Genomic DNA, 18,891 nt, shown 5'->3' with positions numbered 1-18,891 from the left:
ATTTGTTCATATATTTTTTTGTTTTGCACACAGCTGTGGTGAGTTTTTATTTTTTATTTTTTTCAAAACATGAATCATGGTTAACTTTGAGATTCTTTTTTTAGAAAAGAGCATTTTAAACAAGTCCAAAACTATATTATGACCTCAAATGATTATTCTGCATCCCATCATTTGGAGAGCCAGCCTACCAATTAGCAGTTATATTTGACGGGACAAGCCAATTCGACCGACATGATTCATTTCGAGAATTCTATCAATATATTAATTCTAGATAGCGGACATCAAAACATCATTGTATGTTTGTGTTCTTTGGCATGTGTGCAATTTTTTAAATATTAATAATTTTTATGTGAAAATTTCAGAAATTTGGCTAATTTAAAACCTTAAAAATAAATTCTTATAATAAATTTCATGTTAAGATATGATTATTTAAATATTTAGAAATATAGATAATGATAAATAGATTATTAGAATATGTTAAGTCATAGGTATGATAAAATTTAATGAAATAAGTTTTTATGATTTTTTATTAAATAAAATTGAATATTTTTGTAATATGATAATGGAGGTCTTTAAAAGATAAATGCTACACAATTATTGTTAAATTAATTATTTCGAATAAAAAATTGAAGTAAACAATAAAGCGGTGTTTCACCCTTCGCACCGTTCATGTCAAGAATAAAAAATTGTTAAGAGGGCCGTGTGTAGGTATCATATCATATACTCTCTATAAAACACGCAGCAGTTCTTGAAAATTATGGGCTATTGTTTGTTTACTCTCTTGATTTTCCTATCATTTTATGCTGCTGCCGAAGCTTCCCACTGTGCAACCAACGGCAAGTTTTATTTTTATAATCATTATTACTGCAACACATTCGATATCTCCGTCGGTTGTTTTAACAAGCAGTTTCCGTGCATGTAGTAACTTAGAGAATTAACGGTTTTTCTGGACTTATCAGATCATGAATTTGTTCAGGATTACCAATTCTGAGGAATATTAGTGAGATTGATCAGGATGATTATGGAAGACCCGGTTTATCTCACACTACTATAGCTGGTGCTATCATGCACGGTTTTAAGGAGGTAATAAGAAATTTTTTTTCCTTTGTTTCACCGAGGTTTTCTTCATTCAGTAGCAGCAGCGACGGATTGGGAAGTTAGTAAAGGTTTGTCAATGTATTTTTTGGTGGTGAAGCTATCATGCTAGCCCGGCCCCTATTCACCGGGCTTCTTTTTCCCATTTTTGAGTTGTGGATTGACTTTCATTTGATTTTTTTTTTGCCAATGATCGGTTTATTATGTAGTTTTTCATGATAGATTGAGGTGTGGCTCCAAACATTTTCTCCGGGAACCCATACTCCAATTCATAGGCATTCCTGTGAGGAAATCTTCGTGGTTCTAAAAGGGAGTGGTACTCTTTATCTTGCCTCCAATTCACATACAAAATATCCGGGGAAACCGCAGGAGTTCCATCTTTTCCCGAACAGCACGTTCCATATCCCTGTCAATGATGCTCATCAGGTTCAATGAACTCTCATCTTCCTGTTGGTGTAGAAGAAATCTGTGTATGGGTTACCTTTCCCCAACAAAAAATGTTTGTGTGTGAAAACATGGGCTAGCAATCCTAGATCAAACAAAGCTGATATGATCAGTAGAAAAAACAGCTTAGTGAATGATGATAGTGACTTCCCATTGTTATTCTAGATTAATTACAAGAGACCGAGCTTTTCTTATTTTATTAAGAGTTACTCAAAAATTGACTTGGTTATTGTTCAAAACTTTCAATTTTCTGTATCGTGGATCGATGTGTGCTATGTTTTTCATTACATATTTCCTTTTTCTGTTCTTATCAAATTTTTCATTTTTTCGTGTCCTAATATTCTTTTTGGTTGACAATCATGCCTCAAGAAAATGACAAAGTGTCAACTCCAGGAACTCTGCAATAGCATGCATTTATGAATATCCAATGAACATTTCCATGTTCAATTCTGGCCACCAGGACAAGGTTAAAAGATTAATAATAATGAGAGGAGTTTATTTTGTTTGCTCTTACTCTGAACATTGGACATGGTCGTTTTAGTAGATTTATCCAACCTGAACTTTGACGCCTGGCTATTGGTAAAGATCGTTCTAGTTGTTTCTTAATCTCTCAGCAAAACCGAAGACCTTCAGTTCGTCAGAGTATCCCAAGTTTCATCCTTTCATGTAGAGCATGTAGAAATTTGATTGCATTTGGTTTCTACTAATTGTATTTGATTGCTATATTATAGGTCTGGAACACCAATGGACCGGAGGATTTGCAATTTCTAGTCATTATATCTCGACCGCCAGTGAAAGTGTTAGTCATTTATCTTCCCACTTTAAATTGCAGTTCATTGCTATAACTCGTGCCTTGTGGAGATAGGTTTTTCCTTCATTTTGTATGTTTTCTTTACCCTTTTTTTGTATAGAAAAATTTGTCATAACTAACAGATCCAGAGTTCTGTTTCATCCTGAGATAACCCTTTTAAAACACATCATCAAACGCCTGGAGGGCTCTTTCAGTTTTACTTTTAGTACATAGTAGCTTCAAAATGGCTATCATGATATCGAACCACGTGAATTGAGAAATTTCACCGATGGACGAACTTAATGCCTGAAACCACGGTCATAGTATAAAACATTGAGTTTTAGTCGGTCACCCATCTTTTATAAACTTTCTTTTCCACCCGAAGGCAGTTGACTTCATTTTGTTGGTACACACGTTCTACTATAACGTGGCACGTGGGCATGTGACGTGTGGCGAACGTCCATATGATTAGTATCTAAAGTAGAACCGAATTTAACAAAAGAAAATATTAATGAAATGATTCTGTAGAAAGTTGCTGGATGGCATATTGTAGTGAGCAAAATCTCTGCATTATGTTACAGTTCGACAGTTTCTGAAATTTGATTACAGGTTCATATACGACGATTGGTCGATGCCGCATACAGCTGCCAAATTGCAATTTCCTTATTATTGGGATGAAAAGTGTTATCAAACACCTTCAAACAAAGATGAGCTTTGACCTTGTCGGTGGAAGTTTTAAGTCTACTATCTGAAGAACTTCAGTTACAAGTCCAACAACAATAGCTGTTGATATCTTTGGACCTTATTTTTCTGCAATAAACTATAGATGTCTTGGGCTCGCTGTATAGAATAACACTTACATTGATTTAGAAATATATCAAGCATGCACTGCAATATTGAGATTCGTGCAGCATATAGGGTTAACACGTGCAGCATATAAGGTTAACACGTGCAACCTCATTACATGAAAGAAAGTAGTATTGATAAAATAAAATCTTGTACTTCACAAAGGATCACAGTTATGAATTTTAATAAATGACACAAATATATATAGTATCATATACCAACGTCTTGAAATGTAGAGGCCTGGTTGTTTTTACCTAATACGATGTGGAAATCGTTAGCACTCAGCCTTTTCATGCTGTAATAGGAACTCAAGGTTTTTCAGGATCAAGGGTGTAATTTCTATGCATGGCTTTCTTCCTGCATTTAATATATTCATCAGACTTCTCGTTAATGTTGGATGCAACACTAAAAAGTGGCCTAAAGTGCCATCGTGGCCTCTGCGCATTATGCTGATTATTTGATTTTGTTGCTTCATCAACTGAAATATTAGCGTCTTTGTTCTTATTTCTCTCATCCTCTTCAACAATTTCTTCAATAACAATTTCACTTTCTACCTGAGCATTGCTTCCATCAGCCATCATAGGAAGAAGCTCCAATATTGGGAGCCCTTTTCCTCGTGTTTTTTCCCTCTTGTGAGAGGAGTGATCAGTTTCTGCAGCCGAATGGTTAATTTCCATTCCTTTTATCTCAAAGCCCCTGTGATGTATGGCTTGGTGATGATTCAAAATTAAGCCAGCTTTCTCTGGGGAATGATTCAATTCCCCAAGTTCATCAATCTGTTTCCATCTTTTTGGGCTCGTTGTATGTCTGAACTCGACCTCGATCTCAGAATCCGAGTAACCATTAGGCTTGTTTGGTGACATATCAGAACTTTTCCCATTCTTTGTTGATCGTAACTCTTCAGGAACTTCCTCGGAACCTAGAGTCATGGAACGACTCAGCAGGCTGATGACAAAATTGATCAGCCTTCGATAGTTACCAACAGGCTGTGTATTACTGCCTGTTTTCTGCATATTTTTGTGTGTCAAAGAATGCAGTGTATTTATTCTATATGCGTCAAATCCATTATAAAGCCTGCCAGTCTGTTTATCAACAAGCTGTGTTTGTCCAAAATGATTCCATTCTTTGATTTGGGGCTAACAAAAAGCTGAATCTGATGGAATAATGGGGTTCTAGTATTTACTTAATTAGTAAGTGTTTTTCCCCCATGAATTGTTGGTTTCCAGTTAGCCAATATAAAATAAAAAAGGAAGAAGAACAAATTATGCACACCTCACACGGTATATATATATATATACGAGAGAGGACTTGATAGTTGATAACTACCTTCCTTCAATCATGCTTCGTTCCCTTATAGGAGCAAAACTAGACTACATTTTTAAGTAACATGGCGTGCACAACGACATATATGCGTATCAGCCTGATGTGGTTATCTTGATAATGATAAAATCTATACTGTGTGTTAAAAATTAGAACGTTTCTGTTTGAACATTTTGAAATCCATGAATTTATAATATCTGCTTTACATTTTTGGTTTGTATTAACTAACGCAATCGATCATTTAAAATATTTCCTTCACATCATTTTATCACATCCAAATCAATTAATTCAGATGCAAAAATTATGTATTGAAAAAATATAATTACTAAAAAACCATAAATATTCATAAAATGATAAAATATTGCAAAAAACACAAAATAAGAATCAGTAATATTTTCCTCCTACGTGCAAGTGCTACTATTGTTTTTTTTTTTAAATACTCATAGGTAATGTTCCCTTTTTATTTAATATCTCTAGTTTATTCGATTTTTTTAAAAAAATATTCATCTTCATCATAGTAGAATTATTGCAATTACAGTATGATTGTGGAAATAATTTATTTTAAGAGCGGGGATGGAGGATATAGTAGTAGACTAGCATCCTTGTATTTCATTAAACATTAAATACATTTGCAACTTTGGTATACGGCGAAGTGTCGAATGAAAGCAAAGAACATAAGCATACAAAAGAATTTATCTACCTTGTAAAAGAAGTTAGTAAGCTCTTTAACATTTAGCTATGCACATCCCTACCAGCTTTTTTTTTTTTTTTTGAAAAGAACCCAACCGATATTTTATATTTTAAATTCTTCTTAGGGTAACTATGACAATTAACATCTTTTCTCATAAAGGCTTATTTTTTTTATTTTTATTTTTCATTTTCAATTAGATGCAATAAAATATTGGATTTGTTGTGTCAATCTTCGGTTACTTTCAAATTGGGCAACGAAGATGACACAAATTGCTCGTTTTCTTTAAATTAATCGCCAGCGCATATGTTGTATGAGTATAATAGTTATATGTATAAAATAATATCATGTTATTATAAATTTTTAATCTATATAATTAATTTATTTTGAAATGAAATGAAAATAATATAATATAAATATAGAAATATATATAAATATTTTTTGTTGTATAGAATTAGCTATTAAAAAGAGAAAATTAAGGTTAGACAAAGTAATTACAAGATAAAAAAAATTGAATTATAACATTTTTTTGTTATTACACATTTTTTAAATGTTCAGTTTTTTATATTTTGGTAATGGTAATTTGTTTTAATTATTTGTATGATTTACTAATAATAATAATAATAATAAAAACCCATATAGTTCCGCACCGACTATGAGCAATGTTTCCTCCAAAGCTACGAACCCGATGAATTTCTTCAGATCCATCTTATCCGACGATCCGGATCCTCCCAAATCCGATGTGACCAGCCCGGATACTGCCGTCGAACAACCTCAGGACGACCGGCATCAGAGCGGCGTCATACAGGATGATTCTTATGATGGATGGAGTTTTGGTGGTTTGATCAAGACAATATCAACCCGATCTGAATCGGTGATGGAAACATACCGCAGAGATCTCAAGGAATTCGGATTGGGTCTGAAAAAGGAGACTGGAATCATCCGAGACGCTGCGAGCAAGGCGGTGAAGGATCTCCCGGCTTCTTTGGAAGCTGGCGCTTCAGCCGCACAAGGCGCGCTGGATGGAGTGATGAAATCAACGGCCGATATTATCTCTAAGGAAACAAAGAATTTTATGTCGGATGGGGAATCGGAGACGCCTGAAACTAACTGGAGCTTGAATACGGGTAGGTATAATCGGTTTGAGGCTCAGTTGAGTGCGATTCAGAGTGATTTGAGCACTTTCTGTGAGGAGCCGGAGGATGTGGACGATTATAAGAGGTGGAAGTTGGAATTTCAGTTGAATGAGAAGAAGGATGAAATTGAGGGTTTGATTGGGGATGATGGAATCTTAGAGAGTGTTTATAGAAAGATTGTTCCGAGGGAGGTTGATCAGGAGACCTTTTGGTGTCGATATTTCTATAGAGTTGATAAGCTCAAGCAGCGGGAGAGGGTAAGAGCAAATCTTGTGAAAAGGGCTATTGCGGTTGGTGATGATGATGAAGAATTGTCCTGGGATGTTGAGGATGATGAAGACAGTCAGAGTGTTGTGAAGGCAAAAGGTGGAGATGATATGGGAGCGAGTAATGGAAGTTTGAAGCCTTTGGAAAAACTTGAGGGTTCAAATGGGGGTCTGCGTGATGACAAGGAAATGAAAGATTTCAATGTGGGCGGTGGCAGTAAGGACGATGTGACGGAGTCAAGTAAGATAAGTGTAAAAGAACCATCTTTGAGTGAAAAAGAACTGAAGTCTGATGAAGTTGTTGAAGTGATGAGAGATGGAGATGCGAAGAATGAACGAATTGTCGAAAAAAAGATTAATGAGAACATGGGTGTGGAAGAGAAGGGCGAAACAGGTGAATGTGGTAAAGGAAATGATGTTTCTTTGGCATTGAGTCATAAATCAAAGGTGGAGGAGGAGGAAGATCTAGGGTGGGATGAGATCGAGGACGTAGGAAGTGGCGATGAGAAGAAAATTTTGGCTACTAGTCATGGTGAGAGACCAAAAACTGGGGATATGAGGAAGAAGTTGAATGCTACTGAAGATGATGAGGATTTGAATTGGGACATTGAAGATGATGACGAGCCAGCAAAACCTTGACATCGTGTGAATGACAAGAAGTGTCAATATTTCGAATCTACTGTGTATGAGCTTTGTGGAGCATGATGCCTCATAAACATCGTGAACACAATGGTTGAATTTGAAATTGAAGGGGTTAATTGTGCCTCAAAGCCAGCTTACTTACCTGGCACAGATCAACAAGAATGCAATTGTATAGAAGTCTAATTTGAGTTCATAATTCAACTTAATTGTTCATTTGGTACCATTTCTGTCAATTTGTGACAAAGTTGCACTTTTTATGTAGATCGGTGTTTCCGTTGGATGAATCAGAGCCTATGTCTTTGTGATTCTATTGTTGACGTGGTATATTTCAAAGTTGCAATCACACAGTTGAAACATCACAGTGTCATTACACATTTTACATTAAACAAGCATATTTTCTCACAATCCAGTAATAGAACATCAGAAATACTATAAAACATTATAGTAATCTTGCTAGTATCAATCATTGAAGGCTTAAAACTTATCCAAGCAACATCACGAAATTCACAACATATAGCAAATCCATCGTTCTACATAATTTTGGATAATCCTCCGCCTCATCCATATGCATCATTCATTAAAAAAGATAGGCTTCCTGTAGCCGGTGTATGATTTAGTTCTGAACTTATGTTTTGCATAATTAATGTATTTCGTGACCTTATTGTTAAAGCTCTCTTTTACTGTAGTGCGAGTTCTTTCACCACCAAAATTAGAAACAGTCTTCATCATCTTGTTCTTCACTTTGATTATATAATCAGAAAACCTACTGTCGTCGGCCTTGTGCGAGTTAACCCTTTCTATTTTAACATCACGTATTTTAACATCACTAAGTGATTGAGCTGTTCTTGAAACGATTTCTTTGACGTGCTTGTAAGACCGAGTGCTTACCGTTTTACCAAAAGTTATAGTTGGTGGTAATGGTGCAACTCAAATCTTTTAAACCGCACAGCAGCTCAAGCATCATAGTTCGATCGTTCTACCAAGCAAGGACAATTATTAACCCAACAAGACACAAAGTTTTTTTTTTTTGAAGCAGGTTTAGCAGCTTTTGGTCCCATGTGTTGTACGTTAACAACAACCTATCTTTTAACAAAATGTGATATGGATTTGTTCGTACGATCTTCTTTGCTTGAAGATTGAATCTTGGGGGAGAGAACAGGCACGTTCTTGTGTGTTTGAGCAGAAATAGAGCAACAAGAGGTTGAAATTCAAACCTTTTGGACTGAAGTTCCAATTTGATGCTATCTTATATGTGATTTACTTCGTGTGAGAAGTCGACGAATTGTGAAGAATTTAGTGCGGAATTCCAACCTGAACATTATTCTTAAATATTCTTCAAGTGTTAGGGACGGATGGAATCATAGTTGGTCGTCTCTTTTACGCAAGGAATCAGATTCTAGTGTGCCTGAAAGTCTAAAATCCAATCAGTTGTTTGTCTGGGAATCAACTATGAGTACTGTAGATTTAGGATGGAAAAATGGAGGCCGCTATGCAGTTCAAGATAACACTGCGTCAAAACACACACCCCAAAAGAAGGAAGTTAAATTCTTGTTCATATGAAACCATTGCAGGAGATCAAGAAACGGACTTTAAAGTTCTACCATGGCAATCTAATCCGACAACAAATTCGAGATCGCCAGTCTCCTAAGAAAATAGATCGAGAGTAAGGAAGAAAAAATCGAAGAGAGAAATTTTGATTTAATCTGCAAGTTCGATAATACACTTTGACCCTCATTCCATCCTTTTATTCGACTAATTCCCTGTAACTAATTTATTGTAGCTGCATTTTAATTGTTCATGCACTAAAAGGGATAGACATACATTTATTTCCTACTAACCACTATTTACATTAATTTCTTCCATCTTGCTTGCGACGTCCTTGTATCACAATCTTTGAGCATGACTCTAAAAGCTTATCAAAATGCTAGTTGTACTGAGCCCTCGTGGCTCGTGCCACAGTATCATCTCTGGTTCACTGATTGCTACTGCCAACAAATTCTAACCCATGACTTGCAATCCTTCCCCTTAGTCATCACACCTGCATGTACAGATCTAAAATTTGGGAGACGGGCATGTCATATTAGCTAGTAAAGTACTTGATTCACAAAGAAAGCGATTACCAAGTAAACGAAAAAAGTAGCTCAAGCAATGTTAGCCACTATGAGCTTTGAATTTAAGGCCATTTCGTTCTAACATCCGAAGATCAGACAACCAAATATTTCTGTTCTTATGTAGATAAAAAACACACCACGTAGTCTATCAAGGGATTTGCAGGAAAATCATCTACTCAATTACTTCTAGTTTTTGAGTGAGATGGAGGGAGGATGTTTGGATTTGAGCATTAGAAATTATTCTCAGCCGATGAAACCTACAACTCCCTTGTGTTTTTATACGACTGGTTGTTTGCGGGGCAAATCCAGGTGAATTTGACAAAAAGTTGGATAATGTTTATATTTTTTCATATGCAACACAATGGCAGAAAACGATTAATAATTATACTTTAAATTTTTTATAATTTTAATAACCTAAAGAGTTATATGATTTTCCTTAAATTTGTATTTATTTTTTTACCACATGTCACCTGATATAATTGAGATTATATTCAATTTTAAGATATGTATTAAGTTTTAAACATATTTAGTCGAAATTTAATATTCAATTTTAAGATATTCTTACATTAAATTTCGACTAAATATGTTTAAAACTTAATACTCCATGCTTGTCCTTTATTGTTTGTCATACAAAGATTTTATGTTGTATTTGGATTGATAAATTTGATCAAATGAAATGTCCAAATTTTGATAAATTTGATTCGGATGAAGTATTTGATGAATGGATTTCAAATTATATTCATCTTGGGTGAATTCAATGCCTATTGAAATTGCTTATCTCGATATAAATTGAATTTGAAATTTTACAGGTTATATTTTGGATGAGATGATATGAATTTGAGTAACTATTTGAAAGAAAGTGATATATTATTTTGATAAGAACATGAAAACCGAGTTGAGGTGGGATTTCTAATTTGTTTAACTTGAGTTTAGAATCGAATCAATTAACAAGCTATCGTATGAAGATTTGACATCCGGAAAAGCGCTATCCAATTTTTTTCTTCCTAAAACCCTGAATTTCCAAAACCTCGTACACTGCCCCACGCCTTTGCATTTTCTCATTCCTGTTACTCTCCTGATTATACACTCGGAAAATGGCGTCGGTGGTTGTCAGAAACCAGAATTCGAAGCGGGTGATCGCACTTGTGCCGCGAATCTGCTCGTCGTGTTGCCGAGGATCCGCCGTCTCTTCGCCTTTCTCTGCACTGGAATCCAATATCTATTCCACCTCCATGTACAATCCCTGGTGGAGATCCATGGCTACCTTCACTCGCACGTAAGATGCGTTTTTTTGTTTATGGAATTCAGAAATGACTAATACAGATCATCGCTTCTCTTTGGCGTATTTTTTAAATTATTATTATTTTGGTCATTTTCTCTAGGTTTAAGCAAACGCGCAAATAGGTATCTCAAGGTTTTTTATGATGCGAGTCTGATAACTTGGTGTTAATTTAATTGATGTTATACTTGTTTGCAGAAAACCTCATGTGAATGTAGGAACAATTGGGCATGTTGACCATGGAAAGACTACGTTAACCGCAGCGATCACCAGGGTAGGGTTGAAAATAATAATGATAGTATTGTGATGTACTTTTCTTTCTTTAGTATTGATGTATATGTTCTTTGTATTTCAAGGCCCTCAACACATTTTATTTTCGCTGTAAGGTCTTGTCAGAAGAAGGTAATGCTAAAGCTGTTGCCTTTGATGAAATTGACAAAGCCCCTGAAGAGAAAAAGAGAGGGATTACAATTGCCACGGTTAGGATATTTTCTGTATTTTATCTCATATAACTCTTCCCTTCGACATTATCTACTTTTGCTTGTGCTGGTGCTGGTGATGGTGCTGGAGCTTTCGTCAAATATAGGTTTTATGAGCGAGTTGATGCTGCAGGCTCATGTAGAGTATGAAACTGCAAAGAGACATTATGCTCATGTCGACTGTCCTGGACATGCCGATTATGTGAAGGTTTGGTGCGACTTGCTCATGTTTGAACTTTCCAAACTCGAGTTACTCCTCAACCCCTAATTCCAGTACTGTAATTCATGAATGGCTTTCTTATCTTGGATACAATTTGATGAAGATGGAGGTTGGGTTTATTTATGTTTGGAAGCGATTCAGTTTAATTGAGAAAGAATATACGATAGGAGAATATAATTGAAAGGATTAAGATTGAATCTTGAAGACCTACTCCATTAAACTCCATTTTTGGCTCTGTTAGTTTCATCGTTTGCCAGTATTAGGAGGTAATGCAACTCTCTCTGATGATAACGCAGAACATGATTACTGGTGCTGCTCAAATGGATGGGGGTATCCTTGTTGTGTCTGCCCCTGATGGTCCGATGCCACAAACTAAGGAACACATTCTGCTCGCACGCCAGGTTTATGTCTGAACATGAATTGATATGCACAATTACGATTCATGGTTCTGCTGATCATTTTGTTTTGCACTTTCATCATTACTCTGACTACTATAGGTTGGTGTGCCATCACTTGTGTGCTTCCTTAATAAAGTTGATGCTGTGGATGACCCAGAATTGTTGGAACTTGTCGAAATGGAACTACGTGGTAATCTTAAAGTTTGATTCTGGTATGTCTTTGGCTTTTCTATTTGATTGTAATTCTTCAAATTACCTCATTTTTTTTATAGAATTGCTGAGTTTCTACAAGTTTCCTGGGGATGAGATTCCAATTGTCAGAGGATCAGCTTTGTCTGCTTTAGAGGGGACGAACGAGGAAATAGGGAAAAAGGCTATATTAAAGTTAATGGATGCTGTAGATTCATATATTCCAGATCCAATACGTGTACTTGATAAGCCTTTCTTGATGCCTGTGGAAGATGTTTTTACTATTCAGGTAACATATACTTTGACATCAATTAATTTTGGAGAATAATAATTTTTGTCGAACTTCGACACCATAAACTTCTAAAGGGATGATGGTTCATTATAGCTAAGGAATCAGTCCATTTCAAATGTCATAGTCAAACATTTATGAAACATAGTTGCATGTAGCTAGGGTAAAAAAAAATTTATACGTGCACATGATGGGGGAACAAATATTAATAGTAATGGCTACGTCTTTAAAAATTTTAGTTTCTAAATGTAGTAGCTATCAAAGAAATAAAATTAAATATTGAAATTTGGTTAATTTTTCTTTCCTTTTACGTATTTGTTAATATTTTTCGTGATGCTAATTGATATTGCTGAGGTGAAGATCACTGGACATCAACAAAATTTTGACGTTCAATGTCCCTTTTTTATTTTTTTGATGAAGTGATTTTATACCTTGCGAAAACATGCTACATTGGTATTGATGTTTTTATCTTGGTGATTTCAGGGGCGTGGAACCGTTGCGACTGGCCGGGTTGAACAGGGAATAATCAAACCAGGGGAAGAAGTAGAGATTTTGGGGCTCTCGCTGGTGAGTTGTAGCTTTGTTAATTTATCTGGTCGAGTGGTTTTTAAACAGTGTTTGGGAATTTTTTATGTGTTAATGATTTAAATTTCATGTTCAAGCCTTGGACAGTCCTAATCCTACTCATTAATCTTAGGAAGAGGCTGGTGGAATTCATTAATTTATTGTATCGAGTTTCAGACGATGGAATTTGTAAAACTTCTGCATCATCTGTTCATAATTCTTGTTAATTAATCTATTTAGTTAATTGCCAGATTTATGAACACTAAATTAGTTGAGGCTGCACAAACAGACTTGTAGTTTTCCCCTGGAAGTTTATAGTTATTTTTTTGTGATCAAATCTCGTAATGTCGTTTTATTAAATTTGGCACGTATAAACAAGTTGGATTTGTTTTCATGAAGGATTAGATTGTTTTTTGGCATTCAAACCATCCTGTGAAACAACCCTTTTGTTGGTTTCGCTTATGCCTGAGCTAGCTCGAACAGATTTTACTTCTTCATTTTTTGTTCTGGTACACTAATGCCATGTCTCTTTGTGCTACAGAACAAACTAAAAACTACGGTAACTGGTGTAGAGATGTTCAAGAAGACTTTGGATTTTGGTCAGGTGAAGAGATTAATTTCTGCCTATAATAATTATTTTATGCTGCACCTGTTACAATAATTTTTTTTTCCCTAGGCCGGTGACAATGTGGGTCTGCTATTGCGTGGCTTGAAACGTGATGATGTCCAACGAGGGATGGTTGGTGCCCTCACTTGGATGTTTACTTCTGTTATTTATTTCATTCACTCTTATTGGGTGCACCACCTTTGTTCGTGCGTGATAACTCGTTGTTCAGGAATCAATGAAGTTGTATTTTCAAATTTCCTATCGCGGTGCTTATACAACTCTATCTGTTATCTGGATGGTTAACAGCCTGGTTTGCAGTTTGTGTACACAGAAATTTTTTAAATGAATGCTTTAAAGGCATCTGCAGGATGTGTTGGGGATATCATTTCTCTGTTTCTTTGGTTCGTTTTATGCAGGTGATTGCAAAAACCAATACTCTTAAAACCTACACAAAATTTGAGGCCGAAATATATGTCCTCACAAAAGAGGAAGGGGGTCGTCATACCGCTTTCTTTTCGAATTATAGACCTCAATTCTACATGAGGACGGCTGATGTCACTGGTAAAGTTGAGTTGCCAGAAAATGTGAAGATGGTTATGCCCGGGGACAATGTAACTGCTGTTTTCGAGCTTATCTACCCTGTTCCTCTTGAAGCAGGTACATGGTGGCTATGTTTCAATTATAGGTTTTACTGGTTGCCCAATTTCTGATCCAACTTAGCTTTAATATACTGTGTTTTTTTGCTTTCCATTCGGTTTTACCGATCTTTGTTTGTTTACCTGTTGAGAAAATATTCTGATTGTTATTTTATGAGTCTTGAATTCAATTATAAAATCCTTTAACCTCCTGGATCAGTATAATCTTTTGATTCTCCATTGTTACCATCTGCGGTTATTTTCCGACATTGCCTTAGTTCCGTATTTGACACTTTTTTATTATGCATTGCTTTTCCTTTTTTGTTTGAGCAATTTCTAGCACTTGTCTCGAGTCATTCCTTGTTGCAGGTGGTGTTTATTTTGTTAGTCTTTCATTCAGTTCAACCAGTGAAAGGGAGAAATTATAGATGTTAATATCCTTGATGCCTTCAATTCCTATTAATTTTGGAATAAACCGATTGTGGACAATTTGAATCTAAGCAAAGATGTCAACTCTACCTTAATTCTGGTTTCCAATATCTGAGAAAAGATGTATACATTCAGCTTATCTCTAGTTTATCCATTTTGGAAAGAACTGTGATGCTTGCTTTTCTAGGATATTCGACTGGTGATGGCATTATAATTCTGATTATTTACGGTCAAATTGCTATTTCAGAAATTAAACCATTTCTTTCCAAAATGGACAGGCCAAAGATTTGCTCTGAGAGAGGGTGGCCGAACAGTTGGTGCTGGAGTTGTTTCAAAAGTTATGAGTTGAACTTGAAACCAACATAGTCTTGCCTGGCTTGCCCCCTTTCCCCTGTAGTTCGCCATTTGTTCTGCCTTTGATTGCTAATATCATCTGGCTTTGCTGCAAAATGGTTTGGTGCCCTTATCTATAAGGTGCATTTGTGAATATTTAGGAAGTGCACACAAGTGATTTTGCAGTGACTCATTAGTCCACAAAATTCTTGTCTATTTATCTATAGTTTTCTTCATGTATCATCAATAATTAATTTTGTTTTGAGGCTGCATCCTCGTATTAATTGCTTTTCCCTGCAACGTAATGGTGCTGGAACGGCCCCTATTTGTCAGTACTAGATAATCCCGTGTTTCTAGTCTATAATGATTCCTCAAAAAGTAAGAAAAGATTCCTATGTTCCCACTGCTGTAGATTTTGGATTATTTTATGTGATACTTCTCTCTATGAGCTGAATTGTGTTCAACCGTTAGCTTTGATTTATCAACAAATATTTAATCGTCTATAAAAATTTGAGGTCTCACATCATTTAACTGATATTGCAATTGGAAGATTCTCGGTGTAAGCATAAATTAATAGGTTTTTTGGGTTTTTTTGTGTCTTCCAATATCACTGAAGGCCACTGTCTTTACCCAATATAAATATAAAGTTCTTATTCACGTCAAGTATGGACGTTAAAGATTTCATTACCTAATTCCGCGTTACGCATTATATTTATTAATACTATAATTTCTACAAAAAATTAGTAGAACCATAATTTTGCATTAACATTCATTTAAACCATAACCATTTTGACAAAGACATTGATCTTTTCTCATTACCATCCACATTTTCCTTTGTTTTCACCAGATACAAAAAATTTTAGTCAGGGAATGATTCCCTCGACATCAATGTATTTTGTATTAATGTGCTTCTGGTCATTTTGACAAAGACATGGGCTTTTTTCATTACCCTTCACATTTTTCCCTTGTTATCACTAGTCTAGATATAAAAATTCACAAAGAAATGATTCCTCCAATAAAATTCCCAGAAAAAATGTTAATAACTGGAATTACAATTCCAATCCTAAGACCGCGAAGAATGCCCCAACAATGTGTGTACAACGTTATGTTAACTGTGAAGTGTCATTAACTCACCAAAATTAATCACACCAACCTCAGAACTGCAACTGCCATCAAGGCCGCCCCACGATAGCATATATCCTTCATATTTTTCTCCAAACAATTCATTATTTCCTCTTCTTTTTCGCCCATCGTGCCAGAAATTTTGCTGATAGAAACAACCGTATCTCTCAGTTTATGTACGGCCCAAGAGAGCGAAATAACCCCCAACCCCAATCCAGTACTTAGAACCTTAGATGCACAAAATGGTACCCTATTACAAGCTACACGGCAGAGTACTGACAAAACAACAGCAATACCGGCACCAGCAATGGTGGCGGAGCATTGGGTTAGCATCTCAGGAAGCTGGGGACTGGATTTCTTCAACGAGTGGATGGTGTTTTTGGTCTGCTGCTTCTCTTTGTTGACAAGAATGGATAAAAGAATTTCACACATGTGAAGATAGCTCTTTTCCCTCTCTTTGATGGTTCTTGTTGGGCTCTTCTTGAGTGATGCCTTTCTCCTCACTTTTTCATGGCTGCTAAAAACGTTATAACATAAGGTGCAATATTTTCATCTTGTGTCGTATAATTCTAGAACAAGAGTAGACTAAGATGGGGATTTAATCTTTTACCAGTGGCAGGCGTACGCGTTTGCGCATACCAAAACTCAGTTTTGCATTGGAGAATTTCACTTCTCAACCTTTAGAAATTCAGATTGAAGATCATCTTGTGAAGAAAATCAAAAATTCAAATAGATACAAAGTAGATGGGAGAGGTTTATTTTATGAAGAACTGAGAAGACTTCACAGGTCTAAGGTTATAAAGGTATGTAAACAGTTTTCTGTACAGTGGAGTCCTATGGAAAGTATAAAATTATATCTCAAGGGAACACAATGCTAACTGAAATGCTTCTTTAAAACATAGGTTTGGAAGCAGATTTGTACCTCTTCAGATGTCCTGCTTTCTCAGTTAGAAGATTGGATGCCTATAGCGCTGGCTTGCGATCTTTTCCTCCTGGTAAACGAGATAAAAACATAGTGAGGTTCCTGGAAAAATCAATTTCATGTGGTCAATGAAACGAATAAAGCTAATACCTTTCAAAGAAAGGGACTAGCATAGTCTGCTTACTGGATTTATTCATATTTTTTGATGAGTAAATACCAGTTATTTTGGTAAATACATTATTCATCTCACTCCCGGAATAATTCTGTTGTTGACCATCAGGATTACACGTATATCCCACGGAGGGTTCATTGAAGTAGAAATCCCTGGTTGGATATATGAGTGACTGCTGAGTAAATGGTGAAAAATCTAGATGCCCCATCAAATCGTGGAGCATAGACAAATCAAGCAAACCATTTTCTATTCTCACTGATCCAGAGGCAAGTAATTTCAAGATCTTTTCCTGACTGTTACATTTAACGGTAATCCCAAATCCAGAAGGTTCGGAGCCTGGTTGAGCGACAAATTTAAAATACAGATAGATTAAAGATTACTTCCGCATCTCTGAATTCTCAAATAAATATATTCTGTAAAAACAAGCAACGCCTCTGAACCAAAAGATTCATCCTACAATTCGTAAAATATTCAATAGATATGAGTTCAAATCCCATGAGTTGCAAGTTATTGCGGATATTGGGTCCAGAATTTGGGAAGTTACAACTATGTTCACAATGATCATAATGTGGCGTTTGAAATATTACACTACTTAAAATATTTGTATTATGCAACTACTACCTTTTATAAAAAAAATTATAAATCTAGACGCTCAGTAGCACTACAAGGTTGTTAAAACTCAATCATTATTCCTGAGGAGGGAATAACTAGTACGTACAATTCTAGAGGCATTGCATATATCAAACTACAAAAGTAGCAACACACACACACACACACACATTACTGGGAAGGGTATTTTTTTGTAAAAGGTAACAGATACTTAAGGAGAAGGAGAAAATTAGTCAGTGGTGAACCTTGAATGCCAGTAGGCCTTTTAAAAGTTGGGTCCAATGTGATCAAGTTATTATGGTCTACCAATCCACTGGTAAATTTCCAATCCTCTTTCTGATGCAGGCTTAAATCAAAGGAGCGCGAGTCAAATCGAACTTGATTTGAGCCCCGATGGGAAAGAAAACTGTGAAAGTCCTGCAACAAAAAGGAGAAGCTCAGCACTAGAGGAACACAAAATGATACGCTGCACCAATAACTCTCAAACATATTCATTCAAGAAATTACGGGAACAGTTTCTTTTTGTTCCTGGTATGAAATTTCGTGATTGAGGGGTTAGCACAAAGTTCAATTCTAGAAAATATTATTCGTCAAGCAAAATCCCAATCTTGAAACAAGGGGCAAAAAGGTTACTGCCACCACTTTTTTGCTTTCGTGGTTTCTTGGGCTTATGAACCTTAACAAAGCTAAAAAAATTATACAAACTCGGACTCTTCTATACCTCTGAGAACCTGTAATAGCCTCGTTCTAACTCAGGGGGGCCGCCATGCGCGGCCATCAAACAGAGCTCTGCCATCTCTCCCTCAGAGAGAAACCCCGTTTCGGATAGAAATAGAGCGCCTTCTTCTCTGCCAGTCTTTCAAGGGTCGTAACATGATTTGGCATATCCTACACCGCTCCTCAAATTTACAACACATTTAATTAATTAATCAAGGCCTTGTTTCGAACGAGTTGGTGGGTCCAAATCCAGGAAGCCTAAAGCTATTTTCCATTGTCTTTGTTTCAGGAATCAGGAATCTTTGCGGAGTGAGAGCAAACACCCGTTGAGTAACATTTTTCTATATATATTGTGTAAAAATAAATACAAGGAATATATGACACACTCAATCGAGTTAACCAACTTGGTTAAAAATTTAATATAAATATGTGTATGATGCAACGAAAAGAACAATTTGATCATTCAAACAATGTAAAATCAAACGATTTAACATATCAATTGATGTCAAATAATTTTTCAAATATCTCGATAATAATATAAATACTCGGGATAATTGTATTCTAGTCTATCATCTTTATTGAACAAAAT

At 35.8% G+C, this 18,891-nt stretch overlaps 4 protein-coding genes across 7 annotated transcripts; 3 read left to right on the top strand and 1 right to left on the bottom strand.

Annotated features, from left to right (window-relative positions):
* Window positions 1-625: 625 nt before the first annotated feature.
* Window positions 626-3,233, top strand: LOC142523272 (auxin-binding protein T92). Its single transcript, XM_075627013.1, has 5 exons — window positions 626-836; window positions 977-1,083; window positions 1,318-1,521; window positions 2,271-2,338; window positions 2,939-3,233. The coding sequence occupies exons 1-5, from the start codon at window positions 758-760 to the stop codon at window positions 3,045-3,047; spliced, it is 567 nt and encodes a 188-aa protein (XP_075483128.1). The 5' UTR covers window positions 626-757; the 3' UTR covers window positions 3,048-3,233.
* Window positions 3,234-5,830: 2,597 nt separating this feature from the next.
* On the top strand, window positions 5,831-7,583 carry LOC142523264 (uncharacterized). Its single transcript, XM_075627000.1, has 2 exons — window positions 5,831-7,396; window positions 7,490-7,583. The coding sequence occupies exon 1, from the start codon at window positions 5,839-5,841 to the stop codon at window positions 7,222-7,224; it is 1,386 nt and encodes a 461-aa protein (XP_075483115.1). The 5' UTR covers window positions 5,831-5,838; the 3' UTR covers window positions 7,225-7,396; window positions 7,490-7,583.
* A 2,669-nt stretch (window positions 7,584-10,252) lies between these two features.
* LOC142523257 (elongation factor Tu, mitochondrial-like) lies at window positions 10,253-15,060 on the top strand. Its single transcript, XM_075626989.1, has 12 exons — window positions 10,253-10,614; window positions 10,816-10,891; window positions 11,004-11,096; window positions 11,230-11,304; window positions 11,613-11,717; window positions 11,814-11,904; window positions 11,987-12,192; window positions 12,676-12,759; window positions 13,298-13,360; window positions 13,433-13,495; window positions 13,780-14,020; window positions 14,706-15,060. Exons 1-12 carry the CDS (start codon window positions 10,433-10,435, stop codon window positions 14,774-14,776), a joined length of 1,350 nt encoding a protein of 449 aa, XP_075483104.1. The 5' UTR covers window positions 10,253-10,432; the 3' UTR covers window positions 14,777-15,060.
* Window positions 15,061-16,161: 1,101 nt separating this feature from the next.
* LOC142523240 (uncharacterized) lies at window positions 16,162-18,584 on the bottom strand. 4 transcript variants are annotated; one of them, XR_012814609.1, is made up of 6 exons: window positions 18,307-18,584; window positions 17,831-18,002; window positions 16,955-17,312; window positions 16,805-16,874; window positions 16,493-16,560; window positions 16,257-16,396 (listed from the first exon to the last, which is right to left on the bottom strand). XR_012814609.1 is itself a non-coding variant. In XM_075626964.1 (5 exons), the coding sequence occupies exons 1-4, from the start codon at window positions 18,379-18,381 to the stop codon at window positions 16,826-16,828; spliced, it is 654 nt and encodes a 217-aa protein (XP_075483079.1). In that variant the 5' UTR covers window positions 18,382-18,583; the 3' UTR covers window positions 16,162-16,396; window positions 16,805-16,825. The 4 variants fall into 4 exon arrangements, 2 of the variants coding, with proteins under 2 accessions (XP_075483079.1, XP_075483090.1); XR_012814610.1 differs by having other exon boundaries at window positions 16,260-16,399; XM_075626964.1 differs by lacking the exon at window positions 16,493-16,560 and having other exon boundaries at window positions 16,162-16,396; window positions 18,307-18,583.
* Window positions 18,585-18,891: the final 307 nt, after the last annotated feature.

The sequence above is a fragment of the Primulina tabacum genome, chromosome 2 (genome assembly GCF_025594145.1).
Source record: "Primulina tabacum isolate GXHZ01 chromosome 2, ASM2559414v2, whole genome shotgun sequence".
Taxonomy (NCBI): domain Eukaryota; kingdom Viridiplantae; phylum Streptophyta; class Magnoliopsida; order Lamiales; family Gesneriaceae; genus Primulina; species Primulina tabacum.
This window is presented reverse-complemented; position numbering and strand designations above follow the sequence as displayed.